This window comes from Oncorhynchus mykiss, chromosome 4 (genome assembly GCF_057628025.1).
Source record: "Oncorhynchus mykiss isolate SJ-2025 chromosome 4, ASM5762802v1, whole genome shotgun sequence".
In the NCBI taxonomy this organism is placed as follows: Eukaryota; Metazoa; Chordata; class Actinopteri; order Salmoniformes; family Salmonidae; genus Oncorhynchus; species Oncorhynchus mykiss.
In genome coordinates this window covers 22,748,440-22,772,882 of record NC_143025.1, presented here as the reverse complement: position 1 = coordinate 22,772,882, position 24,443 = coordinate 22,748,440, and the positions used below count along the sequence as shown (strand labels likewise).

General features: G+C 40.6%; 1 protein-coding gene and 1 long non-coding RNA gene across 2 annotated transcripts in view; one reads left to right on the top strand and one right to left on the bottom strand.

Moving 5' to 3' along the window:
* Positions 1-24,443, bottom strand: part of LOC110521537 (ephrin type-B receptor 1) — a 176,993-nt gene that overhangs the window by 129,428 nt on the left and 23,122 nt on the right. Inside the window, exon 2 of the mRNA XM_021599141.3 lies at positions 5,785-5,849. Coding sequence (XP_021454816.1) covers positions 5,785-5,849 — 65 coding nt within the window. The remainder of the gene's footprint in view (positions 1-5,784; positions 5,850-24,443) is intronic.
* LOC149983948 (uncharacterized) lies at positions 17,874-24,033 on the top strand. The gene is made up of 2 exons (XR_016495165.1): positions 17,874-18,148; positions 23,168-24,033. It is a non-coding gene; the product is annotated as an uncharacterized LOC149983948 (long non-coding RNA).

The window sequence follows — 24,443 nt, the reverse complement described above, 5'->3', positions numbered from 1 at the left end:
GTTATAACGTTTGTGTGTGGCTCAGGCAAAGGCTGGTCTCCAGTTTCCAAAACACAGCGAAGGCTGGTCACCAGCAAAAACACAGTGAAGGCTGATCGCCAGTATGACCCTCCAATGCTGGTCTCTGCTGTTTTTTTTCAGCAGGGTGTGGTACGCTCAACTATAGACTACCACTTTTTTAGATACAGTGGCAAACAAAAAATAAGTAAGGAAATAGCGCAAATAAAACAAACAAGTGCAAGTAAGTTTTTCAAGGCTTGACAAAATATTTTAGCCTATCCAATAGGATATGTCTTTCGAAAAATATGCATCTGGATTTTAATATAGGCTTCATTTCAAATTAAATAATAAATTGCAATAAAGAACAATAAGTTCTAGTTGTTTTTTTAGCATGTCTTAGGTCTACCTAAAGGTTTCTGGCAAGGAGAACGAGCATATTCACATTTTCTGGTTTTAGAAGACTTTGGAGTTGAGTGACAATAGTGCCTGCTGTACTAAAAACACTTTCAGACGGAGTGGTTGTTGCAGAGATGCACAGATATTTTCAGGCAACGTTGGCCATGAGTGGAAAACAACCTTAATTTCCTCTCCACAATGCTAGTGGGTCATCGTCTCCTCCGATAGCATCTTCAATGTGGTAGCTCTGAGCTCTGCGCTGGCGTTGTGTACTCAGTGTCACTGAGTGTGACTTTCCTTCAGCAAGTAATACATAACTAGACCTAACAGTGTTTTATTGTTAACAGGGATTTAATGAGATTGTTTGTGGCTTTTGTAACAATTTAAATTTGAAGAATTACATATCCTAGACTAAGCATCAAATTATAACCAATGTGTGTAACTGCATCCTTCCGGGTGGAATTATCAACAATACACTGTTAAAATGAAGTGCTTTGGAACACCAAAACTAGTGGCAACTGAGCTGCCAACATCTTCAAAGAGAGGAAAACGTAACTTTACTGGAGTATTGAAACACATAATCCTGAGATATTTTGAAATATTGCATGGTGTGTTGTAACACCACTTAATCAAGTGTTGTGCAACACCTTGCCAGTGACTGGGAGCACTAACAGAAAATATTGAAAAATCTATTTAGGTGACTCAAGCCCTGCTTAGAGCAGAATTAGATACCTTCTCATTTGATGTTGTTTCCTCTCTCTAAAGCTTTTAAACACCATCATGTTTTGAATCCTGTCTAATACAGAATTAGATCTCTTCTTCTTAACTTCTTAATGTTTAACATTGTTTTCTGAATTTGATCATTTACCAATTTAGCAGGCATTGTCAAGCAGTGTTGAAACCACCAGCACTACCTGGCAGTGAGAATTGAGGATTCTACACTTGCCTCTTCCATTGACAATCACAAATGTGGGAATGGGTGCTGTCCTCATTGAATATCAATTTGCCTGACGGTTTTGATATCCGTTTATCATTATCAATTACTAGAGGTTTGGACTCGAGTCACATGACTTGGACTCGAGTCAGACTCGAGTCACAAATATGAGGACTTGCAACTCGACATTGACTTTAACACCAATGACTCGTGACTTAACTTGGACTTGAGCCTTATGACTCGACCTGACTTGATACCCTCCCCAAGCCCAAATATTAAAATGATGCTATTAAAAAAGTGTGCAGCTCATCAACTCTTCATTTAACGGTTTACAGTTTGAATCGGACAGCAGCCAATCAAATTGTGCCAGCTGAGAAAAGGTTGTGCGTGGCAGAGCAGGGGAACGTCGGCGGGTGAATTCAGATGGAGCCCTTGGAAAGATGAGACCCAAAATTATTATTTCCGGATATAAAGACGACACTGTATCAACAAAAAATGGATTGCAACTTGCAAAACATGCAGGAAGAAAATTACAGACGGAGGTGCAACAATTTCCAACTTTGTTCGACATTTGAAGCTGCATAAATATAGCCAACTACAGCTGCTAATATAGCCAACAGCTATATCTTTTATTTATCTACTGGTGTATCATGTAGGCTAATGTAACATTAAATCAATAAGCCTCCACACAGTCAGTCAGTGTGGGAACGTGATCATTGCATCCAAGATTGAGCTACAACTGGCTAGGCAGTTGGTAGCCTAAATCCTACCTGATGTTACTGCTGTTCCTAAAACTATTGACATACGTTAGCCTACGGTAACCACACAGAGCGAGTGTGTGTGTTAAGGTTGGGCGATTGTGTACAAGCCTACATCGCCCGATTGCGCCCCATAGCGATCCTCGATAGTGGAGGGGTGTCTTTCTCATGGCTACCCATGTATTTCCATGGAAATATAATGTTTATTTGGAAAGTAATAAATATATAGATATTTTTAAAAGCATTCATGATTTGCGTAAGTGTAATATACTATTGTAATATACTATTGTAATATGTAATATACTATTACGACTATTATGACCTGTTTAGGACTCGAAACTCAAAGTTTAGGACTTGAGACTTGACTTGATATTTGACGGTCTTGACTTGAGACTTGACTCGGACTTGTCTTTCTTTACTTGGGACTTGAGTGCTAAGACTTGACTTGTGACTTGTAAAACAATGACTTGGTCCCACCTCTGTCAATTACACATCATGGCACAACAAGCTTAATACTAACATAGAAGTATACTTCTCTTTCTTCAAACATGCATACAACATGTGACAGAATTGTCAATTCAAAAAACGATTACCCACAATCATCTAAAAACAGAGTCACTTGGCAAGATAGGAAATGAAAGGTGATAAAAACCAGACTTCCAATGAGTTCAATCACAAAATGTTCTCTCGTTGGTTATGAAAGACACTTACATTTTGACCAACATATTATGTTGGATATATTCTTATATTATTTTGGTAAAATGAAATGAACAAATCAAATCAAATCTACTTTTGGGGTATTTGACACTTTGAGATAGTTCTGAAATGACAGAGATACAGATAGGTGGGAGAAAGAGATGAAAATGTTGGAGCAAGGAATTTAACCCCGGTCTTCAGTGGGGAGAGGGGTGAGGTGTCTATGCTGGGTCAGTTACCGCTAGCCAACGGGCTCTGCATGACTTGCATTAATTTTTATAAAGTATATGTTGGTTATTTTTTGTTGTTGTTGTCAATTTCAATTAACCCCAGAATAATTTCTTACAATGTGGCTGTGTGGTTGAGTGGGTACATTTCAAACAAAATGTACCAGTTATTGCCTCTCCTGTTTGTAATCTGTATAAATAAAGTATTGAAAATGAAGGTAGAATTCCAAAGAAAATATTCTGCATAGGCCCTTATCAATCAATATTTAGGCTACAAACCATTTGCATTTCTAAATCATGGATTGTATGAGATAAGCGTTTTTCGTGTTACGATGTTGCCTTTTACGTGCACTGAAACCCCCAGAAGTTTTTTCACAACACTTTCTTACAGATGTACCATGCAGAAATCTCTCCGGCATTTCATGGTTGCTAAAATTCTAATAGTTCACCTGAATTTTGTTTGTGACATAACAAGCAACTATAGTGTAGAGCAGGGGTAAGCGCAATGCAGTCGGGGGTACGGCCATTTAAAAAAATTATAATAATTCCTTCACATTTTCAAACAGTACATTTATATTTTACAACGAGGCTATACATTTGAGTGAGGTTTTTTTCTCGCCTGAGAAGCCTCGTTTCACTGCCAAAAATAAACTGTAACCATTTAGTGTTCAGCGAAATAACAACACAATGTAAAATACAGGTAGCCTAGTCAAATAATTAACATCCAATCACATTAACCGATACTCTATCGCGGGAAACCTTCACACAGACATTTAGAAACAGAACATGACAATTTGAAAAATAAGCCTGAGCGTGAATAAAGATGACTTTTCGAGTAGCCAGACATATATAAAAGCAACAGATACCATTAATAAGAATGGGCTAGAAGGGTCTTATATGGTGAGCTACCGAATGGCTAGGACAGGCAAGTCCTATACTATTGTGGAGGACTTAATTATTCCTGCTGCCATGGATATGGCTGGGACAATGCTGGGGGGAAAGGCCAAAGAAACTATACAGACAATGTCTTCATCAAACAACACTGTTTCACGACGCATCAGTGACATGGCAGGAGATGTTTTGAAACAATTACTGCTACGCATACAAGTCAGTCAATTATATGCGTTACAGCTGGATGAGTCAATAGACGTGGAGGGCCTGGCACAGCTCCTGGTATATGTCCGTTACGTTTATGGGGGGTCAATTAAGGAAGACATCCTCTTCTGCAAACCACTGGAAACCAGGACAACAGGAGAGGATATTTTTAAAGTACTGGGTAGCTTTATGACATCAAATGGGCTTTGGCGGTCAAGATATGTTGGTATCTGTACTGATGGATATGTTGGTATCTGTCCTGATGGAACAAAAGCCATGACAGACAGGGAGACATACAGTAGTGGAATGGAAACACGCGTGCAAACAGTGGCTTTCTATGCCACTTGGGTACACTGCAGAATCCACCGAGGCGCTCTTGCTGCCAAGGGAATGCCTGACAGCATGAAAGACGTTTTGGACACAACAGTTAAAATGGTTAACTTTATTAAAGCAAAGCCCCTGAACTCTCGTGCATTTCCTGCATTATGCAATGATATGGGCAGCGACCATGTAACGCTTTTACAACATACAGAAGTGTGCTGGTTATCAAGGGGCAAAGTATTGATACGTTTTTTGAATTGAGAGACGAGCTTAAAGTTTTCTTTACTGACTATAATTTTCACTTGTCTGACCACTTGCATGATGACGAGTTTCTCACACGACTGGCCTATCTGGGTGATGTTTTTTCTCACCTGAATGATCTGAATCTAGGACTACAGGGACTCTCCGCAACTATATTCAATGTGCGGGACAAAATTGAGGCTATGATTAAGTTGGAGCTCTTTTATGTCTTCATTAACAAGGACAACACACAGATCTTTCTATCATTGTATGATTTTTGTGTGCAAATGAACTCAAGCTTACGGACAATGTCAAATGTGATATAGCAAAGCACCTGAGTGAGCACAATTATGCAGGTACTTTCCCGAAACAGACGACACAAACAACTGGATTCATTATCCCTTTCATGCCCTGCCTCCAGTCCACTTACCGATATCTGAACAAGAGAGCCTCATCGAAATTGCAACAAGCGGTTCTGTGAAAATGTAATTTAATCAGAAGCCACTGCCAGATTTCTGGATAGGACTGCACTCAGAGTTTCTTGCCTTGGCAAATTGCGCTGTTTAAGACACTGATGCCCTTTGCAAACACGTACATATGTGAGAGTGGATTCTCGGCCCTCACTAGCATGAAAACTAAATACAGGCACAGACTATGTGGAAAATGATGTAAGACTGAGACTCTCTCCAATACAACTCAACATTGCAGAGTAATGTGCATCCTTTCAAGCACACCCTTCTCATTAACCTGTGGTGAGTTATTCACAATTTTTGATGAACAAATAAGGTTTCATATGTAAGATGGCTAAATAAAGAGCAAAATTATTGATTATTATTATGTTATTATTTGTGCCCTGGTCCTATAAGAGCTCTTTGTCACTTCCCACGAGCCGGGTTGTGACAAAAATAAGTGTATAATAAATGAATTGTATAGTGTGTGTGTGTGTCTGTGTGTGTGTGTGTGTGTGGCAGGCTTACAATGATGGCAACAAAAAAAACAGATTAGACCCTGGTGCTAGAGGGGGTACACAGCTGGAGGTTGAATGTTTGAAGGGGTATGGCCCGGGACTATAAAAGGTTTGGGAACCACTGGTCTAGATGAAGTGGAGTGTTCTTACCCCAGAGGCAGGATACGCTATCCAACCCAGCTCTGCTGTGGCCGTCCGCGTGTCCATCACTGTCTCTGTAGGGGAGAGAGAGAGAGATTCAATACACATTTCTGCTACAGTACTACCAATGCAAACACCTGTTACTGTAAAACACCTCATTCCATTACTTTTGTGTAAGCCCATTTTTACTTATCAGTCCATTGAAAACCATTGATATGAGCTAGATCTTAAATATCTCATTACTGGAAGTGTATCAGCCCTTTAACCAATGGGCCAGACAAAATCAGACAGATCAGCCCACTCTACACATTTCATTACATTTCACTACTGTCAAACTGACTGAGAGACACAGTATGAGCGATCACCACCACTCTCCACTTCTTCAGTAATAGTAATATATATATATATATATATATATATATATACATACATACAGTGGGGGAAAAAAGTATTTAGTCAGCCACCAATTGTGCAAGTTCTCCCACTTAAAAAGATGAGAGAGGCCTGTAATTTTCATCATAGGTACACTTCAACTATGACAGACAAAATTAGAAAAAAAATCCAGAAAATCACATTGTAGGATTTTTAATGAATTTATTTGCAAATTATGGTGTAAATAAGTATTTGGTCAATAACAAAAGTTTATCTCAATACTTTGTTATATACCCTTTGTTGGCAATGACAGAGGTCAAACGTTTTCTGCAAGTCTTCACAAGGTTTTCACACACTGTTGCTGGTATTTTGGCCCATTCCTCCATGCAGATCTCCTCTAGAGCAGTGATGTTTTGGGGCTGTTGCTGGGCAACACGGACTTTCAACTCCCTCCAAAGATTTTCTATGGGGTTGAGATCTGGAGACTGGCTAGGCCACTCCAGGACCTTGAAATGTTTCTTACGAAGCCACTCCTTCATTGCCCAGGCGGTGTATTTGGGATCATTGTCATGCTGAAAGACCCAGCCACGTTTCATCTTCAATGCCCTTGCTGATGGAAGGAGGTTTTCACTCAAAATCTCACGATACATGGCCCCATTCATTCTTTCCTTTACACGGATCAGTCGTCCTGGTCCCTTTGCAGAAAAACAGCCCCAAAGCATGATGTTTCCACCCCCATGCTTCACAGTAGGTATGGTGTTCTTTGGATGCAACTCAGCATTCTTTGTCCTCCAAACATGACGAGTTGAGTTTTTACCAAAAAGTTATATTTTGGTTTCATCTGACCATATGACATTCTCTCAATCTTCTTCTGGATCATCCAAATGCTCTCTAGCAAACTTCAGACGGGCCTGGACATGTACTGGCTTAAGCAGGGGGACACGTCTGGCACTGCAGGATTTGAGTCCCTGGCGTTGTAGTGTTACTGATGGTAGGCTTTGTTACTTTGGTCCCAGCTCTCTGCAGGTCATTCACTAGGTCCCCCCGTGTGGTTCTGGGATTTTTGCTCACCGTTCTTGTGATAATTTTGACCCCACGGGGTGAGATCTTGCGTGGAGCCCCAGATCAAGGGAGATTATCAGTGGTCTTGTATGTCTTCCATTTCCTAATAATTGCTCCCACAGTTGATTTCTTCAAACCAAGCTGCTTACCTATTGCAGATTCAGTCTTCCCAGCCTGGTGCAGGTCTACAATATTGTTTCTGGTGTCCTTTGACAGCTCTTTGGTCTTGGCCATAGTGGAGTTTGGAGTGTGACTGTTTGAGGTTGTGGACAGGTGTCTTTTATAATGATAACAAGTTCAAACAGGTGCCATTAATACAGGTAACGAGTGGAGGACAGAGGAGCCTCTTAAAGACGAAGTTACAGGTCTGTGAGAGCCAGAAATCTTGCTTGTTTGTAGGTGACCAAATACTTATTTTCCACCATAATTTGCAAATAAATTCATTCAAAATCCTACAATGTGATTTTCTGGATTTTTTTTCTCATTTTGTCTGTCATGGTTGAAGTGTACCTATGATGAAAATTACAGGCCTCTCTCATCTTTTTAAGTGGGAGAACTTGCATAATTGGTAGCTGACTAAATACTTGTTTTGCCCCACTGTGTGTGTGTGTATATATATACACACACAGTGCCTTGCGAAAGTATTCGGCCCCCTTGAACTTTGCGACCTTTTGCCACATTTCAGGCTTCAAACATAAAGATATAAAACTGTATTTGTTTGTGAAGAATCAACAACAAAGTGGGACACAATCATGAAGTGGAACGACATTTATTGGATATTTCAAACTTTTTTAACAAATCAAAAACTGAAAAATTGGGCGTGCAAAATTATTCAGCCCCCTTAAGCTAATACTTTGTAGCGCCACCTTTTGCTGCGATTACAGCTGTAAGTCGCTTGGGGTATGTCTCTATCGGTTTTGCACATCGAGAGACTGACATTTTTTCCCATTCCTCCTTGCAAAACAGCTCGAGCTCAGTGAGCTTGGATGGAGAGCATTTGTGAACAGCAGTTTTCAGTTCTTTCCACAGATTCTCGATTGGATTCAGGTCTGGACTTTGACTTGGCCATTCTAACACCTGGATATGTTTATTTTTGAATCATTCCATTGTAGATTTTGCTTTATGTTTTGGATCATTGTCTTGTTGGAAGACAAATCTCCGTCCCAGTCTCAGGTCTTTTGCAGACTCCATCAGGTTTTCTTCCAGAATGGTCCTGTATTTGGCTCCATCCATCTTCCCATCAATTTTAACCATCTTCCCTGTCCCTGCTGAAGAAAAGCAGGCCCAAACCATGATGCTGCCACCACCATGTTTGACAGTGGGTATGGTGTGTTCAGGGTGATGAGCTGTGTTGCTTTTACGCCAAACATAACGTTTTGCATTGTTGCCAAAAAGTTCAATTTTAGTTTCATCTGACCAGAGCACCTTCTTCCACATGTTTGGAGTGTCTCCCAGGTGGCTTGTGGCAAACTTTAAACAACACTTTTTATGGATATCTTTAAGAAATGGCTTTCTTCTTGCCACTCTTCCATAAAGGCCAGATTTGGGCAATATACAACTGATTGTTGTCCTATGGACAGAGTCTCCCACCTCAGCTGTAGATCTCTGCAGTTCATCCAGAGTGATCATGGGCCTCTTGGCTGCATCTCTGATCAGTCTTCTCCTTGTATGAGCTGAAAGTTTAGAGGGACGGCCAGGTCTTGGTAGATTTGCAGTGGTCTGATACTCCTTCCATTTCAATATTATCGCTTGCACAGTGCTCCTTGGGATGTTTAAAGCTTGGGAAATCTTTTTGTATCCAAATCCGGCTTTAAACTTCTTCACAACAGTATCTCGGACCTGCCTGGTGTGTTCCTTGTTCTTCATGATGCTCTCTGCGCTTTTAACGGACCTCTGAGACTATCACAGTGCAGGTGCATTTATACAGAGACTTGATTACACACAGGTGGATTGTATTTATCATCATTAGTCATTTAGGTCAACATTGGATCATTCAGAGATCATCACTGAACTTCTGGAGAGAGTTTGCTGCACTGAAAGTAAAGGGGCTGAATAATTTTGCACGCCCAATTTTTCAGTTTTTGATTTGTTAAAAAAGTTTGAAATATCCAATAAATGTCGTTCCACTTCATGATTGTGTCGCACTTGTTGCTGATTCTTCACAAAAAAATACAGTTTTATATCTTTATGTTTGAAACCTGAAATGTGGCAAAAGGTCGCAAAGTTCAAGGGGGCCGAATACTTTCGCAAGGCACGATAGATAGATAGATAGATAGATAGATAGATAGATAGATAGATAGATAGATAACCACAAATAAAAAGACATGGAAAGAAGGATTTACTTGCCAAACCAAAAGTATTGCATGACCTACTGTTTTCAGGAACATCAAATATGCTCACAGCTCCAAAGTTTTCTTACACTTGTTTGGGAATAAGTGTGTAGGTGTAGTAAATACAGGGCAGTATATAACAAACTATTCTCTGTGGACATCATTCAAAGTGTTGCCCTTGGTAAATACATCATGTTGTTTTCCTGCCCCTGTGTTTGTTTTCACACAGTCTAAAAGTATATTCAGCCTGGGACTGATCAATAGGTTATTGGTGGGTGATTTCTGCGAAGGAGTGCATTAAATATTGATGTACCGGGAAATATTGATCATGTCCGTGATAATACATCAGCAAGTACACAAACACCGGTGCCGCCAACTGCAACCAAACTGCCACCAAATTCTTCAAGGACATTCACAACAACAGCACATTTTTGTTTATTGGTGCCGTTTCACCACAACAATTGTTCTCTCTCTTTCTCTCTCAATTTTCAATTCGCTTTATTGGCATGATGTAACAGTGTACAAATTGCCAAAGCTTACTTTGGATATTTACAATAGGAAAATAATAAGAATCAAATCTCTCTCTCTCTCTCCTTGTTGGCATGGAGTCACATCCCTTTGTTCAAAGAAGAACATTTCCCCAATATATCAACTGGTCTGTGGGTCTGTCTGACTATCTGTCTGTCTCCTCTCTATCTCTTCACTCTTCCTCCTTCCCCATTTTTCTGGGAGTCAATAAAGCCAGAGGGTGAAAAGCAGCATGGCAAATCATCAGTCGACAACAACAGCCATTTTACAGAGAGAGTGTCTGGTCCAATCACCTGCCAACCAACCGCACCATGCAAAATGCAGAAAAGTACCCCTCACTCTCACACCAACTCAGCTTCCTACCAGTGCTCCACACTGATGCACTCCCACTTATCAGAAAACTGGTCAGGGTAGTATCATGCCATCCTGTCTTTTTTTTTTTATCTCTGTAAACAGATACTTATCCTTAAATCCTAGTCTCAATGAACAGGCTGTTCTCTGTAGTTAGTGGAGTAGAGGAGAGCAGAGCAGAGGAGAGCAGGTCCAGGGACAGCCGCAGGGTACCTTTCACTTTTACTGAGCTCAAAGCTTCACATTAATCCTATTATGGCTTCTTCAGAATTAGCAGATCATCAGAGGAAATCTCAGATTTCTGCATGGAAGTACAGGCACTTTGGATTGACATCCAGGATAGATGTTGTAGACAAGACACTCCAAGACCATTTCCCCAGATTACATATGCACACGTCATAAGCCCTGGCAAAAATGTTTAGAATTACAGGACATTATCTGTTAAATGTATCTTAAAAAATGCTAAATTCTCTCAGCCTAATAGTAAAATGTGTAGAATAGCATGAGATTACCTATAAAACTGAACATTTTCCTTTTGGCCCATGGCAATATGTGTAGAATTACAGGAAATTACCTTTAAAACAGCAACATTTTCTCTCAGCCTCATGGCAAAATGTGCAGAATAGCATGAGATTAGCTGCAAAAACTGAGAAAAAAATATCATTGCCCCATGCCAAAATGTGTTGAATTGCTCAGACCTTGTGTGAGGGACCCGCGAAAATGTGGTACGCCTAATCGGTCAGTGGAGTGTTATGGGCTTTATCACGAAAGGAACCATGCCGACCCTGCCTTTACAGAGACCCACAGAACAAGCCACACCACAGTCACATTATCCCTCCTATGCAGTTAGGCAAGGTAGGACAACGAGAACACAATGAGCCAGAACAACTTAACATCTGTGTTCAGTGTTGAAGTAAATCCATTTCCCAGCATTTCCCAGCACATGATTTGTCACAGTGACATACAAATCATTCAAATCCAGGCGAAAAATATTTACACAAGAAACAACCTAACATCACACAGTCAACTCTAGTCATTTAGTAAGTTCACCATTCTGCTATTCTCCCTGTTAAACATTGCACAGTGTTCAACACAATGGCTCTTTATGTCATCATTTGATCTGTACTTTCCAATGATGGCACACTTATTCAGCATCCAGCTACCAATACCTTACACTGATACATTACGACAAATCATGAGCCAGCAATACCACATAACAATATAACAACAAAATGTATTACTACTCGATAACAATACTTTAAACATCTCTATACAACTAACAAGTAACACAATGCAATTTACAGTGTCTTGCAAAAGTATTCAGCCGCTTTCAATTTCTCCATATTTTATTGTGTTACAAAGTACAAAGCTTTGTCTAGATGTTGGGGATCATGGCTAGACAGCAATTTTCAAGTCTTGCCATAGATTGCCAAGCAATTTTTTCTCAGAACTGTATTTTGGCCACAAAGGAATATTCACTGTCTACTTGGTAAGCAACTCCAGTGTAGATTTGGCCTTGTGCTGTAGGTTATTGTCCTGCTCAAATTTGAATTCCTCTCCCAGTCTCTGGTGTAAAAGAAAACTGAAGTCATTTTTCCTCTAGGATTTTGCTTGTGCTTAGCTCCATTCCGTTTCTTTTTATCCTGAAAAACTCCCCATTATTTGCAAATGTCAAGCATACCCATACCATGATGCAGCGACCACCAGTGGTGATGTGTTGTGTTGGATTTGCCCTCAAACATAAGGCTTTGCATTTAGGCCAAAAAGTGTATTCATTTGCTGTTTTGTTTGTTTCAGTATTACTTTCGTGCATTGTTGCATACAAGATGAATGTTTTGGAATATTTGTATTCTTTATATGTGTATTCTTCTTTTCACTCGGTCATTTACACTACAATGTTGTTGATCCACCCTGAGATTTCTCCCATCACAGCCATTAAACCCTGAGCAGTTTCCTTCCTGTCCTGCAGCTCAGTTCAGAAGGCCGACTGTATCTTTGATTTGTCTGGGTGGTTTAATACATAATCCACAACATAATTATTAATGTACAAGGTAAAAATCTGTCGTTCTGCCCCTGAACAGGCAGTTAACCCACTGTTCCTAGGCCGTCATTGAAAATAAGAATTTGTTCTTAACTGACTTGCCGAGTTAAATAAAAGGTCATAAAACAAATTTTAAAAACTTGACCATGTTTAAAGGAATATTCAATGTCTGATTTGTAATTCTTACCCATCTACCAATCACTGCCATTCTTTATGAAGCTTTCGAAAAGCTCCCTGATCTTTGTTGTTGAATCTGTGCTTGAAATTCGATACGTATGTATGGGGGACTGAGGAAGGGTTAGTCATTCAAAAATCATGTCAACCCATATTATTTCACACAGACTCCATGTAACCTATTATGTGATTTGTTGAGCTTGATTTTACTCTTGAATGAATGTAGACTTGCCTAAACAAAGGGGCTGAATACTTTTTATGAGTTGTTTATTTATATGAAGGAAAAATTACTTTGTTTTCGCTCTTCGACAATTGAATCCATTTAAAAAATGACAATTAAATACATTTTAATCCCACGTTGTAACACAATAAAATGTGACGAAATCCAAGTGGTCTGAATACTTTTGCAAGGCACTGCATATGAATTCCACAATGCAACATCACAAAATGAGGACAGATGCATTTGTTATCAACATCAGTTGTATTACAGGACAACCAGTCTCAAGATGATTTTTACACATGAAAAGTATTCTATGCCACAATGTGTTATTGAACTGCATCTGTTTTTAGAATGGCAAGCATGACCCAATTTATTTGTAGGCTTTCTTATTTATAGAGCCAGGGTTCTCTGGATGACATGTTACACCATGAAAGCACCATCATGTCTCATCACAACAAGGTGATCACACAGTGATTCGCCTCAGACGTACCTGTCAGGATGAGAAAAAAAAACTATTCAGGTATAGATACTGTCTAGCATTCTTTTACACACAATCTGAAGTTTTTTTTGTCCTAGATATTCTCTGTTTTTACGATGTATGTCACCTCAGATTTGAGTGCCATCAACATTTTGAAAGTCTGAAGGTTCAAAGTAAAGACACTTATCAGGAAAAGTTTAACACGTGCCAAGGTTTGGTGAAAGTGTGATAAAGATAATGCACAGACAAAACACCCTTCTATGACACACTGTAATTGTTATGGTTGGCCAAAATGACCAGCTACTGTGGGACATCTAATGGTCCAGATGATTGCCTCAATAGAAATGTAACCACAACCTTAGCCACCATGGAGGTTGAAATTGGAAAAAGAGAGATGGCAGTAGAGAGGGCAAAGAAGGCCAGAGATCATTCTGTTTGGCCTAAGTATTTATAGAATGGACAATCAATGCATGCTGCTGTACAAATGCATCATTTAGTCAATAGTCTGTGCACGCCAGCGGAATCAGAAATCATGATTAAATATCCTGACCCACTGAAACACTGAGGTTCTTATGGATATAATATCAATAACTCTTTGTTCAGCGACGGTTGGCCAGTGTCATCACTCACTCAGTTCAAATCTTTACATAAACTGGTCTTATCTATGACACAGTGAGGACAGATGTTGAGGGTTCAAGTAATACTGTATGTATGGACACAACTAACATAATATGAAGTGTGGCCTTGAACTTGTGGCTCAGTTGGTAGAGCATGGCGCTTGCAAAACCAGGGTGGTGGGTTGGAATCCCACAGGGGACCAGTACGGGAAAATGCATGCACTTACTGCTGTAAGTCACACTTTAGTCACTCTGCTAATTGACTTTGATGTAAAATGTAAAACTATTCTGCTAATTAACCATCAGCCTCTGATCTCCTTCACCTCAGCTCAGAGATATGCCTTAACAACATATCACAGGTGCAACACTATGTTCAACATATCTGAAAGCACATTTTCCCAATAGATTTATCAAATTTGTTTTGGGCGACTGCCCATGGATTCAGGGCAGAGCTGTAGACGAGAGCGCTCTCTGTGCCCTAACAAACATAACCTTCTTTTTCCCTCAGTAGGAACAAACAAAAGTATAGATTTGTGCAATTCAAACACAGAGGGGTACAAGCCTTGATCATGGATGGAGGGCAAATGTGAAAGAATACACTCACAGTGTCTCACCCCACCCAAAAGCTGTCACTATAGCCTCGATACCAATGGTTTAAATGCCTCAAAACATATGACTGTAACTGTATCACTGATGTAACACATTCACAGTAACTGTAGATCTGAATGACTTGAGGCCAAAAACAGGAACTAGTTTTGAATTGGTTGATAACTGAATACTGTCACTGTGTGTGTTCTCTTTTCAGTCATCTAGATATCTCTCAAATATATCTCATAACTGACATTGGCTTCAGAGCATTTGCACAATACGGGCATACGCACTCATTTACATCAGCCTCTATCTCTGTTTGTACATTCTTCCTTTACAAATGACTTTGTAAATAGTGCTGCAGAACATAAATGAAATGTAATTGTCTATCATAGTAAGTGGCTACATTGTCAGCCATACGCTGGAGGCTTCATACGAATCACATTTTGAGTACTGAAGGAGAATACATATGAGCCCAGTACTGAGGGAGCTCTCACTTTAGTGGCTGTGTTGGAGGGACAGATACCTAACTGTGTAGCAGTGCACTGGGCAGGGGAGACTGGGTTATGGTGGAAAGTCTGACTGAGCTAATTAAACCATTATCCAGTCAGTGGTGACACCGCTCCCTTGACCCTGCTAGAATGTGCGCCAACATTTATTTAGTTATTCGAAGTCAAATCCCACTGGTGGAGACTCTGCCTGTAAAGAAGAGGCTGTACCTAGGGAATTATATTCCCCATCCCATTCCAACTCAGTGTGGGTGACACGTTTATAAGACTGGAACTGTTCCCGTTGTGTTTAGAGTGAAGAGATTTCAGGGAGGAGGCAGTGTGAGGCAAACTACTCTCATGGGACATTAGCTTTCTCTCTCTGTCGCTTTCGCTTTCTTCTGTCAAAAACAAACAATGCTTTGAATAAACTACAGCATAACATGTTTGGCATATAGTGTACATCCAAGTTTCCAGCTGAGATAAACAGAGATCAAAACAATTGCTGTTTGAATCAGAGTTGGGAAATATACTTCCCTCCTTAAACTATTGACAAAACTGTCCTTCACACACACATACAAACACACACACACGCAGCGTGTGCCAGGCGCTGCTGTTCTCCTTGTAGAGGACACGTGGGACCGATGCAGTGGAATTCATTTCTGCTCTCCAGGCACTAATTAATTACCTTTCTCTACGGTAGTTTGTCTGAAACAGGAAAGGTCAGCAGGACTACTTTGGCCATTAGTAGAGAGAGAGACATCTGCAAATACAAACACCAACGTAGAACACCAGAGGAATCAGGAAGGATGACTAAGGTTAGCACCACTTCCAATATACGTGTAAAACTATGTTTCCATAAGACCCTAAAACCTGAATCATCCGTGTGGAGAATAGTGAAAAGTGATCTCGTGTAGATCTTGGCTCTCCTGCTGTAGTGAATGATTGCTTGCCCAAGATGATTGAGTGTAGAGGGGGTGACCCACTCTGTACCTCTCCCTGCATAGATATCATCAGTAGAACTCCTGCTGTTGAAAGAGTGATTGGAGGAATGACTGGGCTCTGAGTGAGTTGAACAGGCCGTGGATGGACATGCCATGAGAGAACATGGACGACAGACAGACCAGACCGCCCAAAGCATGAGACAAAGCACCTTCCAGAAGACTCCATCCCTATGAATTCACAAGATATGTGCATTTTACAATGATTTCACCAAAAATTATGGTGAACTCCTTTGAACTGCTTTCATGATTGAATCGCACATTCTAGTTATAGCTCTTTCTATTTTTGTCCATGCCATTACATATTCATCATTGGGTAAATTGAGTATTGCAGCAGACTCTATTCTATGGCTCCTGTGGTAGTTTGCACACAGCTTTGCCTCAGTACATGCTGTATATTAGCTGAGGAGAGACCGACCTTATTACAGCTTGATGAAGTCTGCACTATAACCCAGTACAAAGCCTACTGAGACTTGGCATCCATACACAACTCTTAGTTGCAACACATTATGGACTCCATTACAGGCCTGTTACTGGCTCCCTCATTGCTCTGTGTAGACGTCATTATCTCACAGGACTCACAGGAACAGGCGAGAATAGAATCGCAGGTAGTTACATTCTGAATTCACCAGGACTTGACACCCTAGATTCCATTGTAATTGCAGTCAGTTCTCCAAATGTATAGTTCTGACTCGATATTTAAACATGCTCTGACTGTGGCGTCTGCCTGTGGCGTCTGCCTGCCTCATATTTGACTTGAGGAGATGACAGCTCAATTACCTGCTGATCCACTGAGCAGGGCTGAAGAGCTCTGGTAAAAGCTCCAACAGAGCAGGTGAACAGTCATTCTGAACAGAAATAAGTAATGCTATGTTACTGGTGAGAGAGAGATAAAAAGCAAAGGTCCCCATTGAGACCAAAACCTTTCATGCCTTACACTTACACCAAATATTAGCAGAAGGGATCATAACTTATGGCCTACTCTGTGCATGGGGTATATAACTGACTCGTAATTTAAAAAGCCTGGCTTCAGATAGTAGCTCACGGAAATGGGGTTAAAGCTAATTGCAAGCATCCATCTTTGCTGACACACCCCAACAGGAAGGGATAGAAGGGATCCATATTTTGTCAAATTAACTTAAAGTAGATGTTCTTTGCATTTTAGCTACTCCTAACCCTTTTCCTGACCTTAACCTAAATCTCTTAACATGACAATGTTAATTTTCCTAACCTGCTGTGTAAGTTCTCCTAACCTACCACGAAAAGTCAAATCTGACGTTAATTTGACAAAAACTGGATCCCATCTAGCCACGACCACCTTGAAGCTGTTAGCCAGGAATTAGACTCAGAACAATACCAGCCACAAATGATTTCCCTGCGTGAGTGGAGGGGATGAGACCCTTGCTCTCACACCATCTCTTTCATAATCAATCCCTCTCTCTGTAACAAGGGAGTTTATTATAAACAACATGTCTGGCCTTCTGCAGGAGACAAGCACATCCTCACTCGGCCTCCCAGAGCAGTAGGCTAGCTCCATTTCGGGGCTAGTCTCACATTAAACAGACAAAATATAAAAACACACACACACACACACACACTTATTTGAATGATATATTCCGGAAAACAACTATACTCAGACAGATATGTCTGGAGGATGTTTTGACTCCTGAGGCACATTGTGACATGGCCCTAAAGAACCGGAACAATAGGAGTCTGAAAGGTACTCTTAAGGTAAGGAACAGTGGGAGAGACAGAGGTATACTGCTATCCACATCCAACACAACACAGGGACCATGGAGAGAAGTATATATAGATGCGTTGTAACCTGAAACAGAAGCTCTACAGAACATACAGCCCCAGGGGAGAATATACAAGATACATATATTCAACACAGTATGCCTGCCTGCCTGCTGTAGGAGACCCATTGACATCTGGCCATAGGCACAGATCTTAATAAGCTCCTGTGAGGAATTCTTCAGAGTTACTTAGAGGGAAGGGGGAAAGTGGAGGAAAGAAGAAGACATATATTAATCATGTTCTCTCAAATTGGGAGGACAGAAAATAAATCCTATCAGACTATTGAATTATCATTCCAGCTGACAAACCACATTCTCCAAGTCCTTGTAAGTATTTCTGATACAGTGTGTGTTGACTGGGAGTGAAGTAAAGTGTTGACAGGCTATTGAGTAGACAACTGAACAACATTGTCTCTCTGTCGTATCCAGTGCACTGAGCAGAGCTCCCTTCACTCTGTTGACAGCGCTACGTGCTACCAATGCTACTGGAGTGAAGTGCTGACCAAATGTCACTGCCCGAACAGCCTGTTGGTGACAACTGTGTTTTTCAAGAGTGGTTGTCCGACATGCGCTAGCCCTGTGTAAAAATGCCTGGACTCTGGAGTTTAAATACGATATGGCCAGGGGCCACTAAGACCACTTGAGTGGCAGTGCAGAAGGGCAAGCTGGCTCACTTGTGGAAAACACCTCACGGACACTCCAGGTGAAATGGCAGTGTGTTGAGTGTTTGGGGGGATTTGAAGCAAAATGGTTAAGAGGTTGAAAATGTCCCTCATGGTCAAAAGAAACAGTTTTTGTATCTCCTTTAAGAATAAACTCAGCAGTGAGTGAGTTGGAACTCTGACATCTGTTATAAGCATACTTGTATCATGAAAATAAATGTATGTGTACTTGGGGCATGTGTTACATGTAATGTAACTGACAGGTGGCTAATGTTACCCTATGGGTATGGCACATTTACCTTACCTGTCGTGTTGGGTTACCCTTGTGGGGTGGCAAGTAGCCTAGTGGTTAGAGCGTTGGACTAGTAGCTGAATGGTTGCAAGATCGAATCCCTGAGCTGACAAGGTACAAATCAGACCCTGAACTTGGCAGTTAACCCGCTGTTTGTTCCTAGGCAGTCATTGAAAATAAGAATTTGTTCGTAACTTACTTGCCTAGTTAAATAAAGGTAAAATAAATGTTTTAAATGGGTTACCCTTGCTATGGGCTGACTGAGACAGGTGTGTGCCTGTGGGTATCATAGGTATTTGGACTGAGGTGGTAAAAAGGTCACCAGTCATGTGATATGTGAGAATGAGGGGCTGAGGAAAACAATGGCTGGGATGAAGTAGTGAGTTTCAAGGAATATGGAGGTAGAGAGATGTGGAGGACATACAGTATGTTTGGTACTGTACGGGTAGAGGTAAACTTAACTCACAGCAGCTGCTTGAAGAATCAGAGGTCTATCACTACTGGGATAGCCATGCCTTCCTAGACAGACAGGCTAGAGTGCTGAGATTCTCCTCTCAGGCAGAAATCTGACTCTGGGCAGCTGTTAGCTGAGGTAGGGGCCTGTCAATGTGCCCTATGACTGAGGGCCAATGGTGGCCTGAACTCCCCTAGTGGAGCAGCATGAAGGTCCTCTGGCTCTGAGCAAGGCTACAGTATGTCTCGATCAGTATCTCTAGGGCAAACTTGACTCCGAGCAGCTGGCTGCCGAGGTTCCCCAGTGAGGGTATGTTTCCACCTCTGTAAACACTTCACGTCCACTCAGGAAGAATTAGTCCTTTGTGACAATACACCCTTACAGTCACTCAAAAACAAAACAATACTCCTCCTCTAAATCTTTTCTTTCCCTCGGCCAGTCTAAAATCTATCCTCTCTTCTTACCCTGAGAGAGAGGCATGTGAGTCTCTCTCTCTCTGTTCTCTCTGTTCTCTCTGTTCTCTCGATTTAGATGTGATCCCCACAGGCCCCTATCCAGACAGCCATCAATCTGATGAGACATAACTGTAAGCTGCTAGCCTGGCTGCTGACAACCTTTAATAACCACAGTAAACACACTCAGCAATAAAGAGATGTCTCTGTTTACTGTATACACTGAGAGAGAGGATGAGACAAGGTTCAGACCACTGGACAGGATTATAGGTGTGTGAGAGAAAGTGTCCTGTGTGTGTGTTCACTAGCACAAGATCACACATCACATCACACCTGGGAATCGTGATATTTGTGCAAAGGGCCACATTCATGCTCACATATTGTTTACATGGGAAATGTAACTGTCAGTCAGAGTGAGTGACACATTTCATCAACTGAGGTAAACAAGTTGAGCTTGACAGCTGCCTCCAATCGCTCTTTTTATCTCAGGTAATAGGTTGCCAGCAGACATTTCACGCAACACCATCACACACGGAGCTATAATTCACTGGGAAATATCCCTGTAGTTTCACATTGATAACGCACCAATAAAACAACATCTATTCAAAGCTGAATTAAAGTTGCTAAACTGCCAAAATGAGAAAGGATTTAAAACATAAAACTGCAGCCTTAGCCTGCTGTGATAAAGGTATTGTGATATTCTCTCATGGTTAAATGGATTTACTAAAAGGATATTAAGAAGGAATCACTGGTCACTTTAATAATGGAACCCAAGTGACTGTAATAATGAAACACTAGTCACTGTAATAATGGAACACTAGTCACTGTAATAATGGAACACTAGTGACTATAATAATGGAACACTAGTCAGTCACTGTAATAATGTAACTAGTCACTTTAATAATGTTTACATACTCATTTCATATGTATATACTGTATTCTATTCTACTGTATTTTTGTCAAAGCCATTCTAAAATTGCTCATCCTAATATTTATATATTTCTTAATTCCATTATTTTACTTTTAGATTTGTGTGTATTGTTGGGAATTGTTAGATACTACTGCACTGTTGTAGCTAGGAACAAGCACTTTGCTACGCCCACAATAACATCTGCAAAGTATGTGTATCTCTCATCCTATTAACTAGTCATGTCTCTTAAATAGGGTCATGGACTTGTGGTATTATAATATGTTTTTCATTCTGTTGATGTAAATCAGCCATGGTGTATTATGATGTAATAGTTCTGCCTCTCCCAAAAGTGTATAAGCCACTATCAATAACATACACAGCAAAATAAGTGGTCAAGATACCCAGCAGGTAACTGTTGTGTTCAGTGCTTGGTTCAGCCCCTTCTCAGTATGTCCACTAAGTGAAGCCAGTAGCCTACCCTGTGAGGAACAAGATGTAGTTGAAACTCTGATACATAACAGCAGAAAATCACTGTTATTTTGCCATAGAAGGTAACATGAAAGTCAGCCAGCCTATTTACAGTAGAGATGGAAAACACAGAGGAGTTCAGTGTTCTTTTCTTATTGTTTCCCATTTCCATTTCACTCCTTAGTCCACAGAGCACTGTTTTTCTTTTGATAACAGACTCCCAATACCTCTTCTTGGTGACGCCTATCACCCATTTCAGTCTGGTTTGCACACTTGCTGTGGGTAAACACATTAACTATAAGGTTCTCAAGGCAAACACTTTGAGCAGGTACAAAGACTCAAAATATACTGTAGCAGGACTTCCACAGTGTGCTACTGTATGAAATCATAGGGAATCCTGGTTTTGCTGAATTTTTTATTTTATTATTTTTTATTTAACCTTTATTTAACTAGGCAAGTCAGTTAAGAACAAATTCTTATTTACAATGACTGCCTACACCAGCCAAACCCGTACGACACTGTCCTCAATGATTGATAATTGATATATGTAAGGAAAAAGAAGGAGAGAGAGAGAGCGATTGAGAGAATTGGATATAGTGGAGAGAAAGATTGGGATTCAGACCAGGGGAGAAACTTTCTCCATCCACCTCTAATCCTCTATTCGGACATACAGTATACATTCACACGACCACTTCACACAAGACACTCTCCTCTCTACAGTCAGATGATACACATATTAGAGGTTAACCGATTAATCGGAATGGCCGATTAATTAGGGACAATTTCAAGTTTTCATAACAATCGGAAATCTGTATTTTTGGACACGGATTTGGCTTTTTTTTTTACCTGGGAATATTGAAGACTCATGTTAAAAGGAACCACCAGCTTTCATATGTTCTCATGTTCTGAGCAAGGAACTTAAACGTTAGCTTTATTACATGGCACATATTGCACTTTTACTTTCTTCTCCAAAACTTTGTTTTTGCATTATTTAAACCAAATTGAACATGTTTCATTATTTATTTGAGGCTAAATTGAATTTATTGATGTATTATATTAAGTTAAAAAGTGTTCATTCAGTATTGTTGTAATTGTCATTATCACAAATACATTTTAAAATAAATCGGCAGAGTAATCGGAATCGGCTGTTTTGGTCCTCCAATAATCGGTATCGGTATCGGTGTTGAAAAATCATAATCAGTCGACCTCATGGTACCCGCTCTCTGCCCTCATTAGTAGTGAGGGGTAAACCTGCACCACAGGCAATCATGGCATGTTTCCGCCACAATAACAAACAGGTTAGCACATGCATGTTGTGGTTAGAATGTAAACCGCGGTGTTGTGACTTTGCCTAAGGTTATTATTATTATTTATAAACTGGGTAGTTTGGCTCCTGGATGCTGATTTGTTGAAAGCCATTGTATATCAGACAATTTACCATGGGTATGACACAAAATTACTTGTTTACTATTCTAATTATGTTGGAAACCAGTTTGTAACAGCAAGAAGGAACCTCGGTGGTTTGTGGTATATTGCCAATATACCACAGCTAAGGGCTGTATCCAGGCACTTCGTATCGTGCCTAAGAACAGCCCTTGGCCATGTTATATTGGCCATATACCACACCTCCTTGGGCCTTATTGCTTAAATATATGTATCTGTCATGATGCAGCAGCATCAAACTGCACTCGGGATCATCCTAACACTCATATTCCCCTCAGGTTGATTCCTATTATGTGTCCTGAGCAGCAGACTAGCTTAACCTTATGTAGCCCTGCGGCTCTCTGAGGAAGGAACATCATCTGCACATCTATCACTCCAGTAATAATGCCAAATTGTAATTATTTTGCCTCTATGGCCTATTTATTGCCTACCTCCCGACTCTTCTACATTTGCACACACTGTACATAGATTTTTCTTGTTTTCTTTTGTGTTATTGACTGTACGTTTGTTTATGTGTAACTCTGTGTTGTTTTTGTCGCACTGCTTTGCTTTATCTTGGCCAGGACGCAGTTGTAAATGAGAACCTGTTCTCAGCTGGCCTACCTGGTTAAATAAAGGTGAAATCTCTAATTCTCTCTTTCTCTCTTTCTTTCTCTCTCTCGGAGGACCTGAGCCCTAGGACCATGCCTCAGGACTACCTGACATGATGACTCCTTGCTGTCCCCAGTCCACCTGGCTGTGCTGCTGCTCCAGTTTCAACTGTTCTGCCTTATTATTATTTGACCATGCTGGTCATTTATGAACATTTGAACATCTTGGCCATGTTCTGTTATAATCTCCACCCGGCACAGCCAGAAGAGGACTGGCCACACCACGTAGCCTGGTTCCTCTCTAGGTTTCTTCCGAGGTTTTGGCCTTTCTAGGGAGTTTTTCCTAGCCACCGTGCTTCTACACCTGCATTGCTTGCTGTCTGGGGTTTTAGGCTGGGTTTCTGTACAGCACTTTGAGATATCAGCTGATGTACGAAGGGCTATATAAATAAATTTGATTTGAAATAAAAATAAATAAAGGATTCATCAAGGACAAGAGAGGGAGCTCAAAACATGGAATCATGAGCTGCTAAGTTGGATATTAGGTTGTGATACTTCCACATGTAGTCATTCTGATGGTATGAGCTGAAACATCCAACATGAGTAACTAGGTCAGATTGTAAATTCCATTCTATGCTTGTTTATTTGTTTGTTTTTATTCTCACAGATATTCTTCTCCCAAAACAGTGGTTTATCTCCACCGAACATAACCTTAGCAAAAACAACATTATCTAACAGCCAGTGAAAACTTTGCAGATTAACTAACCACCTCTGTCTGCCCTTTACTGAGTATAATTAAGTCTGGTGCTGTAATTCCCCACCTGAATGTCAGTGGCACAACATACACACATCACCTGCATTAGCCGGGCGTTATTGGCACATTAACCTTTAGACAATGTGAATATTCCAACCAAAATAAATTGCTTCTCTCTTTCTCACTCTCTCTGGCTCTCGCTGACTCTCTCTGGCTCTCTCTCTCGAATTCTCACTAAATCACAACGCTACACTAGCGTTTTTTTAGCATTTTATCAGTTTACTGGCTTAAAGCAGAACTAGGACTGTTTACTTTGGAAGCAGGCCAAGCCAGGAGAGGCAGGGATGTGGAGCGGAACAGAACAGGGAAAAGCATTCTAAACAAAGCCAGGGTAAAGAACCTGGGGCTGGTGTGTGATCCGACTTCTCCTGATCTCTTATCATGACCCCGAAAGCTTGGTTCAGACTGTTTTCTGGTATTTTCTCTTTTTACTTATGTACGGTATGGTTATGATAGATTCGATGTGACTTTGCAAAAGCATTATTTTTATATACAGTGGAAACATATCCTGAAGAAATTGAAGCCACTGGAGGAAAA